The 17,778-nt window shown below is 35.5% G+C and overlaps 1 protein-coding gene across 1 annotated transcript in view; it reads right to left on the bottom strand.

Annotated features, from left to right (window-relative positions):
* The window catches only part of LOC108550356 (Cysteine string protein), a 126,726-nt gene that overhangs the window by 49,396 nt on the left and 59,552 nt on the right, over nucleotides 1–17,778 (bottom strand). Inside the window, exon 6 of the mRNA XM_017904087.1 lies at nucleotides 8,741–8,903. Within this exon, the coding sequence (XP_017759576.1) occupies nucleotides 8,741–8,903 (163 nt within the window). The remainder of the gene's footprint in view (nucleotides 1–8,740; nucleotides 8,904–17,778) is intronic.

The raw sequence follows: 17,778 nt of genomic DNA, 5'->3' as shown, positions 1-17,778 counted from the left end.
GCGCGGGAAAAACTATATTTCCGCGGGAAAGTCGTGATGACTGGAAAGAGGGGTCGTAAATTAAGATAGACGTTGGTCTGCACATCGTTGCCCGGTCCCAAACTAATCCCCGGCGTGACATTGACGATAGCCAATGCCATCCCGGGGACAATGCCTACTGGCCTGCAGTGACTGCTGGTATGTTTCAGGGACACCCCCGGTGCACACTCGACCCTAATGTGCCTGCTCCTTTTCCATGGTCGTAGTAGCGGAATCTTAGCCGCCACAGTCTTATTACCTAATGAAAGTAAAACTCATAACTTGGATCAGGAATGGCTAGAGCCATACGAGATTCAAGAAGTTAATACACCTAATTACATCATTCAAGTTTACGATAAATTGGTAAACGTACACGGTAATCGTATCAAACCCTATTATTTCAAGCAATCCACGAACTGAACCAAGGATCAGACATCCACATACGGAAACTAAATCATACTCAATTAATAACTGAAATTATTGATAAAAACTATACTTATAGTTACGATATCAAGATTATTTTATTGTTCAATTTGAAAGAAATAAGTAGTAGCATGGAAAACATATACCTATACAGTACAAACCTATATGAATATTGTAAGCTAAGACCGAAGGATTGCGAAAATACCGATTACCATACTTTAGAGGTAAGAACACGAAACATCCAAAACACCGTTAACAAACTACATACAATATTACAGAAACGAGCGAGAAGAGGTCTCATAAATGCAATAGGCAGTATTTGAAAGTCACTATTTGGAACGTTAAACGATTCTGATCTAGAACTCGTTAACAAAAATATCGATAAACTCTTCTCTTCTCAGAACCAACCTACGCACATTGTTCAAAACCAAACTGCACTTATCAGATCAGTTATACATGACCCTCAGTTTCAAAACACAATCTCTAGAATCGAAACTAACGTAGTTAAATTCAGCGAAATAGCTAACAAAGAATCCTTATTCAATAACTTACTTATCCTCGACACCTTATTAACAGATATCTCCGCGTGAATAAAAGGACTTTACCTCATGATAATACTAGGAAAGCAGGGAGTAATAGACTCCACCTTGATACCAATCCCTAATTTCATGAAGCTATTCAGGCAATTATTCGCTAATTACAATCAACCCATAGAGGCAGTAGAAACTAACTTCCAAACTATTATAGATATCGACACGCTAAAAGTAGTAACTCGGAAAGACACTTTAACCACTTGCGCTACGATTTAACTTTCGGTTGCCGTGCCGTGCTCTACAATATTACATGCGGTAAGGCGTTACATCGACAACGCACCGTGTCTGCGAGCTAACTGTTAGCCGACGTGACGGACACGTCGTTTTTGTTTCTTCGACAAATGCCTATCGACGTGGTATACACGTTGCTGGCGGCTTTGGAACAAAAGCATCTCGACGTGTGTGACACGTCTTTATAGCGCAAGTAGTTCATCTGCCAAATATCGGTACCAATATTAACACGTTGAGTGCTACGTCAGTCCCTAGGGACTGACAGTAGACTTTTCGTTTGGACGGTGTGGGTTCTAGGGACTGACAGCGAATTTTTCGTTTCATCATCATCGGTGCGTAAGACTGGCATTGTCAAGGGTTAAATTATCAATGACAATTAATATATTGTTAAAATTTAATTCCCTCTGCTAAAGTAAATCTTTACACTTCCGTGGCTTTTTTCGACTGATCGTTTCTTGGTGATCGCCTTTTTGCCTTTCTGGCATTCCCCACCCCATTATCTTCTGTTTATAATTTGTATATTTGTGCATTGGCTGTACCATTCTCACAGTCCAAACGACAAAGTGAAACAAAGTAATCTTCTGCTCATACCCTTCGGTATACTTGAGCGCTCGGCATCAAGTGCTCGCTAGCTGCCGCCTGAGCGGAAAGTATAGCAAAATCGGCGCCGCACTCAACGTGTTAAATGCAGATAGCTGGAACGTTGTAAAATACTACCCCACACCCAGAAAAATCAATGATATCTTTGTATCCCCCATATTAGACCACGGATACGCCTTAACACAGAATTTGGCACACGTAATTGTAGACTCGACATACCTCCAAACATTTTATAGAGATACATTACTAGGAAAACTATGTAAACTAACTTAACTTGTAAACCACACACTCGACCAACAAAAATGCGGACAACATAACTGTAGCACTGCGATATTTAAGATAGACCACCTAACTTTTATTCCTATCGAACGAGCTAACCAATATCTCGTAATACCGCAAAATGAAACCACGTTACAAACACTCTGCTCGCAACCAGAAATCGTCAGGATTAATCAACCTATAATATTATCCACAAAGAACCCCTGTATCTTGACGTATGAGAACAATGTAATGAAAATTGGAGGAACTAACGGGAATGCAACATTAGAAATATCAAACTATACTATGAGTTTAGACATTAAATCTGCGGAAGCAGATATTTTGCACAATATCCTACTAACAATACCCAAAGTCACTCCAAATTTCAATAATCATAAAACTACGTTAGACCAAATGGATATACAATTATCAAATCTACAAAATAACCATAGAATCCTTACAATCAAAGAAACAATTTACAGGATCCTAACTTACGACGGAGAGATATCACTCATACTTATCACACATTACACACTCTACAAAATAGGATTCTTCTCATTCTTACAAAAATGTATACCAGAACAATTTTGTATAAAGATATGTTGTAACGAAAATAATGTAAATCATACAAACACTACAATACCGGCAGAAACGCAGATAGTCTACACAGCCCAACAACCAACAAGAAGAGTGCAATTTCAAGAAATAGGCAATGAAGGCGAGGACGAAGGAGGCACCCCATATCAATTCAATAACAATACCAAAATAATTCGCTTTTTGGGAGAAAAGAAGGTTCTAAGAAGGGGGGTATAACGTCAGTCTATCTCAGCAGACCTGCACATTAAGATATTATGGTAATGGTTGTCATAGAATGTATGGTATGAATGTGAGGAATGTTTGCATAGAAGAATATGTGTGTGACGAGTTTGACAGAAAGTCGCAAAAAAACAATCAGTAGCTTAATGACAGCCATTACATATAGACGTTGTGTATGAGAGAGTCCTCGAGAGATTATATCGCAGTTAGAAGCGAATTTATTTTACAATATTTTACGAGAAAAAGTGATGTTAAAAATAAATGGACGTTTCAAATGGATAACGATTCAAAACAAACGGCCAAGTAAACAATAATTTTTACAAAATTGTAACACAGAAGTGCTTGAATAGTTCCCACAAAGTGCGGATCTTAATCTCATAGAAAATTTATGGAGTTCATTGGATCAGAAATTCTTCTGGAAAAACGTCATAACGAAACACAGTTTTTATTATAGCTAAAATTTAAAGAAATATACAAATATTATCTGCAAAAACTTATAGAAAGTAGCCACGAAGATTAAAAGCGATCTTAAAAACAAGAGGTTATAATACCAAGTACTACTAATTATATATTTAGCAAATATTTATAGCGTCCACTTAATTTTCTCCACTTACGATTCTCTGTTATTACGATTGAATCTAAAACAAAATAATTTATAATTTATTACAGTCGTTTTTGTTTTATATTCGATAAAATTATACTCTATTAATTCACATGTACAATAAAGTTTTAATCGATTAAAATGATTTTCTTTTTGTTACACCTGTCCACTTAATTTTGTCCGTGACTGTATGTGCAAGGGTAAAAGAATGTTTGAGATTCTTAACGAAGGACATAAAGAAAAGGTATGCTTACTCGGGAAACCGTTATATGGACTGAAACAGGCGGATAGAGCATGGTACGATAAATTAGATAATTTCTTATTGAACACTGGTATGAGAAAGTCAGATGAGATACACGTCAACGATCTTTGGGAAAAATTTGGCATGGGGAAGGCGAAACCGATGGTGATTCCAATGGAAGCAAATGCTAAGTTGATTAACCGTTTGACTATGTCACGAGCCTTTACTGTTTCCCTGCCCAAGAGTGCCAAGCAGCGATTTTGCGCTTGTTTTATTCCCCGATCAAAAATGCCAAGGAGTGCTATTGCGCGGTTTTCTGCTTATATGCGATAAATTCTAATTCTTCCAATTCGGTGTTGTTCTGACATCCCTCTGAGCATAAGTAGTCATATTCGTTGTTTATAAGAATAAAAAGGTGTACACCTACAAAGTGTAATATTACTGCAATTTTATTTTAATTTACCTAAAACGTAACGGTAGCCGTAAAGTGGCGCATCGACAGAAACCAAGCGTGTCGCGATTGTAGGCTCCGCAGCCTAGAGCGCTAACACTTTCCGAGCGAAATAGAAGAAGCGCAAAATCGCTGCTTGGCACTCAATGGTTAACCCTTTCGCTACTACGGGTCACTGTAGTCACCGGCCACGAGGCGCCATCTACACACGATGGGTGACTATAGTCACCGGCCACGAGGCGCCATCTACACACGACTGGTGACTATATCACAGGCCACGAGGCGCCATCTACACACGATTGGTGACTATATCACAGGCCACAAAAATTTAATAAAAAATTAAGACAAGTGCTACCGTTCCTCTCAGCTCTCTTCGCAAAGAATTGCAGGTTCTATTGCGATGGTTAGTTTTTCCTTTTCTTTTTTTCTTCGAAAGATTTACGACAAAAGACCGAATGCTGAAAATTGCACTATCGTAATGCTACAATCTTTGAAACGTCGCTTCGTTCCACGGGAGAGACTTCGCGGAGACGCTCGCCGTAGCGAAAGAGTTAACCCTTTCACAACGAAAGGCGTAAATATATGCCCTCTGCATTTTTGTCCTATAACACTCCCTATTTTACCGATTTGATTCAACATGGAATTTACAATCCTATGGAATATAGCAACTAAACTATCGGAAATTGTTTCAAAGTATTTTCCAGTAAATTGTTATAATACTTGTTGTAATATTGCAGTTACAAGGTGCGAAAAATATTCGGCGTAATACACGTTCCTTGGTGAATATACACGCAATGAACAATATCAATTCCAACAGTTTTTACGGAGGTCAGAGATATACTTCTAACCTATAGCGGAGTAATTCTCGGATGTTACTTTCTGATTTACACAGATTTTTCCTGGCTACTTTCTATGTCTTCGAATAGCTTAAAAAGGTACTTGAAATAAATAAGAAATGGATATTTCTAATTTATATGCAATTACTGTTTTTTAAATCCTAAGGACGGTATCAAATCTGCGCAGCGCAGCCACTGACGTTTGAATAACGCGCCATCCCTGTTGATGGATTACTCCGAGATTGCGCCGCAGTGAAAGGGTTAAGGAAGATGGACCTAAGTCTGAGCAAGAAGATACAACGAAGAATGTGCCGTATCGTGAACTCGTTGGATATTTGATTTATTTGACAAATGCAATTCGTCCTGACTTAGCATTTGTAAAATGCCAGACAGACACAGAATAGGGAAGACAGAAGTTGAAGCGTATCAATGATTCTTGATATACGCTTCAGCCAAGGATTATCATATCAAATACAGGTAACCCTCCTATAACACGGCATCCTATAATACGGCATCCTATAACACGATTCATGAATTGCAGGAACCTTCCTATAACACGGCATCCTATACGTGTTGCAAGAAGATATGGCCCTCTTCGGTTGAAATAGAAAACGTGCGTGAATTGTCAGAAAATGAAATTGGTGGCATATTAGAATTCGCTAAATCAATTAGAGGTGCAGGTTTTGTGGATATGGCTATTTAGGACGTTCAAGATTTATTAGTGGAGGAAGAAGTTGACGAAGCGGATTTAATGGAAATGGCATCTGAAGCTGTAAATCAAATCGATTCTGAGGACACTGGCACTGATGAAGATTGTGCAGTTAATAATTTAACATTAAAAAAATTACAAGAAGACCTAAGCTAAGTTGAAAATCTCGAGTCATTTTTCTTGAATGCAGACCCTTCCACTGAAAGAAGTGGAAAATTCAAAAGGAAACTGCAAAACTGTTTAGCTCCATACCGAGAAATTTACAATGACCAAGAACCAGCAAGCAAAGTGAAATTACAGATCTTTTTAAGAAGCAAGAAGATGCAAGAACTTTAAATAAAGAAAAAAGTTCTGAAAGCGAAGGTGATATCATTCCACCGAAAAAAACGTTCTTGGTTGATTATATTGAGCAGTGACGACGAAGAAATTTATTAAATTAAAGTTGCGTTAAATTAAAATAACATTTTTGTTCCTAAGTTCTGAAAGCGAAGGTGATATCATTCCACCGAAAAAAACGTTCTTGGTTGATTATATTGAGTAGTGACGACGAAGAAATTTATTAAATTAAAGTTGCGTTCAATTAAAATAACATTTTTGTTCCATTCTGTTTTGTGTTGTACATACATTTATATTTTTAATAAAAATTAAGTTGTTTATGTAGAATTAAAAAAAAATTTGTTTTTAATAAGTTTTCGGAACGTAACCCTCCTTTTTGTACTGGCTTTGGGTCTCATACAACACGGTTTCATACAACACGGCATTTTCTAGGAACTTATCTACCGTGTTATAGGAGGGTTACCTGTACTGTAAAAACGTTGTCTAAAACATTTTTTACTTGCACTGCCGGAAACGCCTAAAAAATGTTGACAAAACTCAACACGTATACCCTGTGTATGTATATTTTCATACCCAAAAAAATTTGTATACCTTCGCACTTGAGGTCACACGAAGGTCATGACGTTTAGGTCATTGGATTTGTCTTAACCTCAGCTACTATGATGTATAAGAAAAATATGCAATCCCATTTAATTGATGACCTTAAAATCACAGAAAATATGACTGAAATATATATATATAATTTAATAATTTTTAAATATATAGCTTCATACATACACGTGGTGACCAAAAATAAGTGGTACAAATAGATTTTGGAAGATTCTATGACTCGAAAGAAGGCAAAAATCAGATAAAATTGCATTTTGGATTTCGTTCCTGACAAAAACGCAAACATTAGTCGAGTGTGCATGCACCTAACTAACAAGTGAAATTGGTAATGCCCATCATCGTTGAAGTACACGCATTCTCGACTGATTTTTGAATACATTTTTCTCGAAAGCGAAAGCCTCGAAGTAATACTGGACTTTTTGATTTTCGTCTTATTTTGAACCATAGAATCTCCCTGATTCTATTTGTATTACTAATTTTGGATCATCCTGCATATTCATGCAAATGTTCTTATCGTATCATGTTAAATCATAAACATACTCACGCTCTGCTCAGAAATAAATGCTAATTTACACCTATTAATTTTATAATATTAGGATATTAGCAAAGCAGTTCTTCCTATGAAAATAAAGATATTGTACAGTAATATTTCTTTTTTTATTTTTCCTTTTTTCTTTTTTTTTTAATTTTAAAGTATTAAGAACACAATAGCATTAAACAAACGAAAAAGACTAACTACTAAGCTTACTATGTTATACAGGCTACAATCGAAATAATAGATTAATCTTTAAAGAGTTTAGTTATGTTATACATCAAAAAGAGATGTCTAGAAATAGAAAATTTTTGCTTTCTAAAGTAAGTATTGCGACATCCCTGATTACTATTACGTGTATGTGTGTGCATGGCAGCTCGCGAATTTCTCCGAGCATGATCTTTCTTCATGCTCGAAATTTGCGATGTAAGCACGTGTATGTAAGCGATAACGTGTGAAGAATATATTTGTAAATCAAAACTTCAAGTCCAAACACATACAGTACTGGTTAATGTTACGTTTTTATTGGACCTTTCTTATTCTGTTGCATAAGTATAACATATTTTTAAAGATTGTTTACTCGTTTCAGTTATGCCCTATATGAAAAATGCATCTCTCGGTATCCGCTTTAAAGCAAGCTACAGAAGTCACGTGAATTTAACTGGGCTTCAAAAACCCGTGAGTTTTCCACGAAACCCTTTTCATTCTACAGGGAAATATAATTTATTATTATTTTTTTTTTTTTTTTTAAACAAAAAAGATTCTATTGCAACTAATTGTCAGACCAAAAGTCAATATCCAGAATAAAGCTTAAAGTGTTTATCTACATATTTTGCAGAAATGAAAAATTGAATGCAGAGATAAGATGATTCTATATATGCGAATTTGCTTTTTTCGTAATGAATAAAAAATGTTTATCTATTGAAATGAATGACAGTTTTACTATTATGATTTCGAGTTCCGATGTAAATTGTATCAGTTTCAGGGTTTTAGTAATGCAAAAATTCAAGTTTTTATGGAATTTCGGTAATTACATCAGCAATTTACAAAATTTTATAAAATTTGCAATTTTATTAACAAGTAGCACGAAATACAATCCTACGTTTGCTTAAAATTGTCTTAGTTCGAAATTTCGTTTCATTATTAAGTTACTCGTTCGATTTTAATTTAACTAAATAACCTAGAACTTTTGGAGTCTGTTATTAAAAAGATTCAGAATATAAATTTATGTTAGCGACAAAAGATTCATAATAGCGTAGAAGTTTGTGCGAGCTGCACGACAATTATATTATGAATCGAAGCAATATTTTATAGAATTAATACGTTGTTTATGTTGCATACTTTTTCAACAGTTTGCTTCGCTAGAAGCCTGGAAATAAGAGAACAAAAAGGCAAAAAGGGAAATACGTAAATAGAGCTAAAAACTGAATAAGAAAAGTGGTGACCTGGTGGATAACGTGCATTAATATTTATGTACTCGAAATACCAGTTGTGTAAATAACTCTTTCAGCACCGCTGTTCAAATTTGTATTCTCATCGACGGTAGTGGATGGAGGAGGCATGGCGAAAATGGACTGCTGGTTCGTTGAATTGTTTTGCGGAGCACCCTGTGGTTGTGATGTAATCGCATCATCGTCACTCTCTTCTTCCTGTTAAACAAAAATTCATAGTGTTTATTCTTAGTATTTATTTTTATAACGGTCAGTAATACTCGACGGCTGATAAATATATAGGGTGTCCCAGGTATCCACCTGAAAATTTATTTTCTTCCTCCTATTTAAAATAAGAAGAAAAAGGGCATAATATGATTAACACGTAACATGACAATTATATCAGTTTTGATTTTTCAAATGTTATAACCAGTTTTCTTATGTCTCTGTATACTACTTCTAAGCATAAAAAGTAATACAATACATTTATCCTAAGACTAAGCATTTACGGGACAATTGATTTTGTTCATCCTATTATTTACCTTCATTATACAACATGCTCGATACATGTATCAGATGTATAATGAGCAAGTTAAAGATAATAAATATCATGGAGTAACGCTATTGAACTTTCGACATTTCTAATAAACATAAAGTAATCAACGTGAATTATTCATTTGAAGTTAAATATTTGAGGAATATTGAGCTTTATGATAAATGTGCCTTAGTATCTATATGCTTAGAATTTGCTGTAATTGCTTAGATTTTATACGAAAAATTTAACAATCCCTTTAAAACGATAAAATTGTGCTGTCAACAAATTATTACTGTATTATGTTTTTCCTTTAATCCTACGCTTTTTATGAAAGATATATTTATTTGTTATTTGAAATAATAAAGATATTTCAGATAGATGAAGTTGGTGTCCCATCGAGAATACACTAGATTCGAAGGAATTTCATCCTTATGGATCAAAAAAATATATTGTGAGTGTAACGTATACATATTCAATACGTACATATTACTACAATATATTTCATGTATCATATCACATAATATATAATAACGATATCAGGTATATCGTATATATTCTACTTTTTAAAATATTATCATTAATGTAATTAGCGATCTGATATTTATATGACATTTATATTAAAATAGAAATATATAGAAATGCAAAAAATTATGGATTTATATCGATTTATATTAGTTCATGGCACAAATGGAAAAAAAGTGATTCTTCATACAAGATATGTTAAATAAAAATGAACAAAATATTCTCATGCCTGACTTTGTTTCTGAGAAAATTAACAAATATTATGTTATAATTGTCAGTGTAATATCGTATGCAGAAATATACATTAAGAATTAAACAAGGATGATTTTCTAATGTTCAAAGTGTTCCTGTTTTTCCAATATGTCAAAATATAATAAATAAAAATAATTCTTAAAGTCTTTTCTGTAAACAATATTCATAATATACTTTCGTGAATAAAAACTAATGGATTGTATGTAAAAATGTATTTTATAAACGGTAACAATTATTCTTAGACAATCTTAAATACAAGCATAATAAAAATATTAATGAGTTTGATATGAAATATTAACGATATTCTATCACTGAAGTATCTTGATTTTCATAATTTTTTTCTTTTATTCTTTTATTCTGATATTGCTTCCAAAATATTAAAAATCTTTTTCAATTAATTCAGAAAAATTGATATTTCGTCATACGTTCTTGTATCCTGGAGATACCTTAAATCAATTTTCGAAATTTCGTAATTTTCGAAATTTCGTAAAAAAGAGTTGTATTCCCTTTGTTTAATTTAGGACTGTATAAAGAATTACTTTCCCCTCGATTGCACTGCTTGTGTCTCATTTTATAGATAAAGTAATTTACGTAATGTACTAAACTTAATTATTTAAAAAGTTATTAAAACAACAATGATATGGAACCTATTTCCAACAAATCTTACTATAATTTTTATTCTTGGGTTCTCCTTTATTTTGTTAATATCATGAAATGTAAAAGCATACTTTACATACTTATTACTATTTTTGAAATAACTACAGAGTAACAAAGTACACTGTACTTACAAAATTATTAAGCAATCTGAAACATATAAATTGTTTATGACGAAAGGAATACAGAATTTCTATACCATTTTAAAATCTGAAACTTCATACACATAACACATAATCAACATAATTTCAATGTTTATTGCTCGAATATTTTTATACTCGAGATAAATGCAATACATAATAATATTAAGATGCGCACAAATATTGTAAATAGCATATTTCAACAGAAAATATTGTATAAAATGTTTCACAAAAATCAACAGATTATAACATACTTACCAATGGATTTTAGGTCACAAAATCATATATCGTGACTCTATTTGTAAAAATGTTACAACGAAAGTAAGATAATACAGATTGATCCTTTTCGTTTTCTATTTTCTGTTTGCGTGTGTAAAAAGACATTTGGCTAAACGTTGAAAATTAATCCAAATTCATGATATCGATAGAAATTGGTATATATTATTTTTAAATTGATCATCTTTAAATTATATAATTTTTAAATTAAATAAGCATAACTATTATAATTATTATATTATTTGTAAATTAGTTCAGAAGAAAATACGATTAATATCAAATATTTCCATGTATGATAAGTTAAAACTGGACCTTCAACACCTACCCTGACTTTTCCTGTCCTTTCTAGCTTTGATATCTAAGAAAAGATTCCTAAAATACAATTATCGTCTCAAAAATTTGTTATGTCTATCACTAAAATCCACAAAAATATTGATATTTTTTTGTAAAAAAATACCTTCCTGCGAATTTTTTTAATCTCTGGCATTTGATTTAAGCAATACTCTATAGCAATGATTTTTAATCAGTATACCGAACATAGTTTTAAGACATACGATACTGTGGGATGGCGAGCGATGAAGGACACTAACAAAGTATTAACCCTTTCGGTACGGAGGAGCTGGCCGCGGTTATACATTTGTGGTACGAGAAAATTTTCCACAAGAGTGGTTGCACTGGAAGCCGCGAAAACGTGTTTTGCGGTATTCATAGAAATTTCGAGCGTGATTGACACTAAACTTTTCATTCGGATCGCGACAGTCATCTGTGACGTTTCGCGGATGCCGCCAATAGGCGACGGTAGTACCCAGAGAACGTGTCATGGCCGCCGCCAATGGTAGTAGTACCGAAAGGGTTAAGAGTAGTAGTGGGGCGAATGGGTGTACGGTCTTACTTCTGAGGAAGCGCATGGAATCGTTTGGGCGGCTTTCCAAAAGGCGAGGGTTGGCGAACGGCGGCATCGGGTCCAACTTGGGCGTTTAGGGCGAAAGAACAAACGGTAGCGCCAAATCCTTTTGTCGGGATGTCTGTGACTATGTCGAATGATTGAAAAAAAAAGTCTGTGTATGAAAAGAAGAAGTTTTGGCTTTAAGTAAGGATGCAAGGGCGTGAGGCAGTCAGAAGTAGGCAGAGTTGAGAAGAAGGTAGAGAACGCAGAAGGCAGAGTTGAATTGAGAGTAGCCAGAGTAGAGAGAAGTCAGAAGGCAGACGGCTGAATGTGTGTGCTAGAGACGTAGTGAATAAAGGATCGAGTGAGGAACTTAGTGTAATGTAAAATATTTTAGTTAAATAAAACCTGTTTTGTTACAAAAAGAGAGCTGTTATTCATTAGACGCGCAGAACTCTGTCTGTATAGGATTAATTTAGCCAAAAATTCTACAATACCTAACTATTTAATGAAAGCATTGATCTATTTATTCTGTGATTGTTAAGTAAAAAAGTAATACTTAACATAATAATAGTCAACCAGTATGAAGTCTTGTCTTGAACCATGAACATAAAGTTTATGTAGTAAATTGCTATGTTTTTGGTTTGTATACGGAGTATCTCAACAACGATAGTACAACCAGGAAGGGGGTGATTCTACATGAAAAAACAAATTAGAAATAAAGAATAAAATTTTTTCATTCGAAGCTTCATTGTCGAGAAAGTCTACTTCGAATATCTACCGTGTACACTGGTATACTGATGGTCCATCCCTCCGAGCCAAAGTTAAGTGCACGAGTTTTCGATAAATATTCAAAATCCATTTTCTCGACAAGAAATCTTCAAATGAAAAAATTGTATTCTTTATTTTCGATTTGTTTTTTCACGTAGAATCACCCATTTCCCGGTAGCACTATTGTTGCTGGGATACTCTGTACATAAATTATGATGTAATAATATAGAGTATTAATATATAAATTACACCCAATTCTGTTTTTACACGATTTTGATTTAACACGAATTAGGCGAAAATTTAATTCTCTTTTTACACGACTTATTTTGATTTAACACGATCGACCCAAATTCTAAGAAGAAAATTTTGCTTTACTTTTATTTTTATAACTGCGACATTGGAGGCGAGGAATTAATTTTGCGTGAAAGTCAATAAATGGTAAGTTACAGTTTTAAAACCTTTGTTTTATTAACCCCTTAGCCTACAATATGTGACAATATAATTAAAATATAAGTGACAACGAATAAAATCTTTTTACGTGTAACTCATATTATCTTACCTAATTTTTGTGTTCATGAATTAGTGATATGTTTTTTTCCTTTTCAAATGATAATTTACTTTGTATGATACATGTGCAATCTTTATGAAATAAAATGTTTAAGATCCTAACACGAAAACTCATGATTTATTGTATTATTTTAGCTGATTTCTTGGGACTGGAATCAATCTTCTATTTTTCCATAAATGCAACATATTTTTTTACACGTATTCTTCGGGAACGTATCTATCGTGTAAAAACAGAATTAGGTGTATATGTACATATGTATATTGCTTCTTGAGGGAGGGAGGTGCTGCAGAATATTAGTAATTAATTACAAATTTACAGAAAAAGAAAGTCACTTTAGCATAAGATAGAATATAGTGTCAGCATAAACTCAATCTTCTAATCTGTACTGTATAACACACATCAAGGTTCAACTTAAGAGAACTCCTTTTCATATTTCATCAACTCTACAGTCATAATAACTTCATAATGTTTAATATAAATATAACAAAATTTGAAAGATGTACATATATGCAGAATATCTCAGACAGTTGCTGCGAATCTTTGGAGGCATGTACCATTCAAGAAACATCAAAACAAGTAAGAGGCCTTAATAAACATAAATCCAAATGATATTAGTTTCAAAGTTACGAAACGCTTCTATCAATAAGTTATCATTTACTCGTGTTCACGCTACTCTACAAAATATGATCGGTGTTACGCGGTGCATATGGAGTATCCCGCCACGGCATCGCTAAATAAGCCGTGAGGTCGGTATTTCTAAGGTTTATAACACGATCGGAAAGACAGACTATTTTAGAGTTGGGCTCTAGGTATATTGGGGGGCAATGAAACTAATATTCTTTCAAATCTTCATTTCGCCTACGCTCGATAGCTAAAGGACGTGTTATAAACCTCGGAAATTCCGAAGGGTCATCCCGAAATCCCGCTAAGGGCAACAAACTACCGACACATCGGACCTGGACGAATACCGTAACCCTTGGGAAAAACCCATGACCTCACGCCCGCTCAAGTGTCATCCCACCCTTGCAGGAGAAGGCGCGCCAAGGGCGCATGGAAGGGGTGATCACGACACTTAGGATGTCGCTGATTGGGAAATTAACATTTTTCTAAACAACCAATCAGCGCGCATCCTCGACATGCCAAGGCGAGGCACTGACTAGCGGAAAAAGGTCAGTCAGTCAACTTCCAACTTTCAAACAGTCAAATTCCAACTTTCAAACAGTCAAATTCCAACTTTCAAACAGTCAAATTTCAACTTTCAAACTACCACGTTAAAACCTTCTACTTCATCGCGACTGCGGGGAAAGGAGTAAGGAAGAAACAGATTAACATTCGGGCTACCAAACAACATTAACAGCTCTCGACCGTGAAACGTCTAGAGCACTCCACGCGTTCATAAGAAGGAAATAACTTCGATACATTCGCGACGCGTGAGAACAATCGGTACTTTCATTATTTCGATCACACTTAGACTCGTTTTCTTATTGAAGCATACAAAGGTTCGAAAACCTTTCTTTTATCCCTTAATTCATTTAACCCTTTGATTACGGCAGATTTTAAAACGTATCAGCCGTGCCATACGGTAGGAATCCATTTACGATGTACACTGAGAATGACGAAATTTTTCGTTAGATGTGCATTTCTGAGAATATATTTTATATTTAAATAATAATCAAAACGCTATATTCCATTACATTAAAACAACATTGTTTGTTTCTTTAAATTCTGCATTAAATTGTTACTGTACATACTTAAAATTTAGCAGCAAGCAAAACTTTTGAACGCCTTTAGGCACCTACAGTAGTCAAAGGGTTAATAAAATAATTGGTTCACTGTATGGTTCATTATACCTTTTAAGTAACCCTATGAGTATGAGCCTAATAGATTTATACTATTGAAAACACGTAGTACAAAGCATCCAATAACTTCGAAACTAGTAACATATGAATCACGTTTATTGAAACTTTTGCATTTGTTTCAACGAGCGCTAGATTTTTACTAAACCTGTATCAATTTTTATTGAATTCTGAACAAACTATATTAGGTCTACTAGAAAGCTCTGTCCAGTAATGTCATTTCAAATTTTAACACTATGCCGTCCGCAAGTCTAATCGGGATTCTTTCATTTGGACTGACTCATCATTTGCGTATGATACTGTGGCGGCTAAGATTCCGCCACTACGCCAATGCAAAAGGAGCAGGCACATTAGGGTCGAGTGTGCACCGGGGGTGTCCCCGAAACATACTAGCAGTCACTGCAGGCCAGTAGGCATTGTCCCCGGAATGGCATTGGCTATCGTCAATGTCACGCCGGGGATTAGTTTGGGACCGGGAAACGATGTGCAGACCAACGTCTATCTTAATTTACGACCCCCTTTTACAGTCATCGCGATTTTCCCGCGCGAGGGCGTTTTCCGCGTAAACTTAGTTTTTCCCGCGCACGGGTTCGCGGTTTTTTCTACCCTTTCCGTGCACACTCGACAGCTTTAAATGCTTCTAAGACAGAGGACTCGAGATCAGCCCGTGTCCTTCCACGACACCGTGATTATTGTCCCGGCCGCCACGACGAGCGCCGGCATACGCAGTGCGAGCCACCACAAATTGGTGACCCCGACAACTGAAGGCCGTCATCCGCTGCCACTAGGATTCCACGTGGACGAACCACCACAACACCAACGTGGTGTCATCGGCATTTGCCCGATAGTTTTCGCATGACACCAACGTGGTACCACCGGACGGCACAGTGTTAACACGAATGAACGTTCGTTTGAAACATCTGTGGTTGCCTCTTTTTACCATTGTATTTCGACTAGTTTTCCACTAGTTTTTGTGAAATTCCTTCGCGTAAATATCTGTTCAAAAACTTCATTTATTTCATTCTGTATAAATTTCGACAAGGTAGAAATGCTACAAAGGCATGTAGATTTGGTGAACGTTTTTAGTAAAGATACGGTTTTCGACAGAACATATAAGAGATACTTCGAAAAGTTTGAAGTTGGTGATTCTGACCTTAGTAATAAGCCGCGGTCTGGAAGACCATCTCTGATCGATGACGATATTAGAACCATCGTGTACAACAAGATCCTTTTTTAACACGTTGAATGCCGTGGGGGTCACCGATGACTGGTACTCAACTTGGCGGTGGCGCCACGGGGGCCACCGGTGACCGGGTAAAACCCATGACCTCACGCCCGCTCAAGTGTCATCCCACCCTTGCAGGAGAAGGCGCGCCAAGGGCGCATGGAAGGGGTGATCACGACACTTAGGATGTCGCTGATTGGGAAATTAACATTTTTCTAAACAACCAATCAGCGCGCATCCTCGACATGCCAAGGCGAGGCACTGACTAGCGGAAAAAGGTCAGTCAGTCAACTTCCAACTTTCAAACAGTCAAATTCCAACTTTCAAACAGTCAAATTCCAACTTTCAAACAGTCAAATTTCAACTTTCAAACTACCACGTTAAAACCTTCTACTTCATCGCGACTGCGGGGAAAGGAGTAAGGAAGAAACAGATTAACATTCGGGCTACCAAACAACATTAACAGCTCTCGACCGTGAAACGTCTAGAGCACTCCACGCGTTCATAAGAAGGAAATAACTTCGATACATTCGCGACGCGTGAGAACAATCGGTACTTTCATTATTTCGATCACACTTAGACTCGTTTTCTTATTGAAGCATACAAAGGTTCGAAAACCTTTCTTTTATCCCTTAATTCATTTAACCCTTTGATTACGGCAGATTTTAAAACGTATCAGCCGTGCCATACGGTAGGAATCCATTTACGATGTACACTGAGAATGACGAAATTTTTCGTTAGATGTGCATTTCTGAGAATATATTTTATATTTAAATAATAATCAAAACGCTATATTCCATTACATTAAAACAACATTGTTTGTTTCTTTAAATTCTGCATTAAATTGTTACTGTACATACTTAAAATTTAGCAGCAAGCAAAACTTTTGAACGCCTTTAGGCACCTACAGTAGTCAAAGGGTTAATAAAATAATTGGTTCACTGTATGGTTCATTATACCTTTTAAGTAACCCTATGAGTATGAGCCTAATAGATTTATACTATTGAAAACACGTAGTACAAAGCATCCAATAACTTCGAAACTAGTAACATATGAATCACGTTTATTGAAACTTTTGCATTTGTTTCAACGAGCGCTAGATTTTTACTAAACCTGTATCAATTTTTATTGAATTCTGAACAAACTATATTAGGTCTACTAGAAAGCTCTGTCCAGTAATGTCATTTCAAATTTTAACACTATGCCGTCCGCAAGTCTAATCGGGATTCTTTCATTTGGACTGACTCATCATTTGCGTATGATACTGTGGCGGCTAAGATTCCGCCACTACGCCAATGCAAAAGGAGCAGGCACATTAGGGTCGAGTGTGCGCCGGAGTGTCCCCGAAACATACTAGCAATCACTGCAGGCCAGTAGGCATTGTCCCCGGGATGGCATTGGCTATCGTC

The sequence above is a fragment of the Eufriesea mexicana genome, unplaced genomic scaffold, assembly GCF_001483705.2.
Source record: "Eufriesea mexicana isolate 0111107269 unplaced genomic scaffold, ASM148370v2 scaffold2646, whole genome shotgun sequence".
Classification (NCBI taxonomy): Eukaryota; Metazoa; Arthropoda; class Insecta; order Hymenoptera; family Apidae; genus Eufriesea; species Eufriesea mexicana.
Note: the sequence above shows the minus strand (reverse complement) of the source record. Positions and strands in the feature narration are given on the sequence as shown.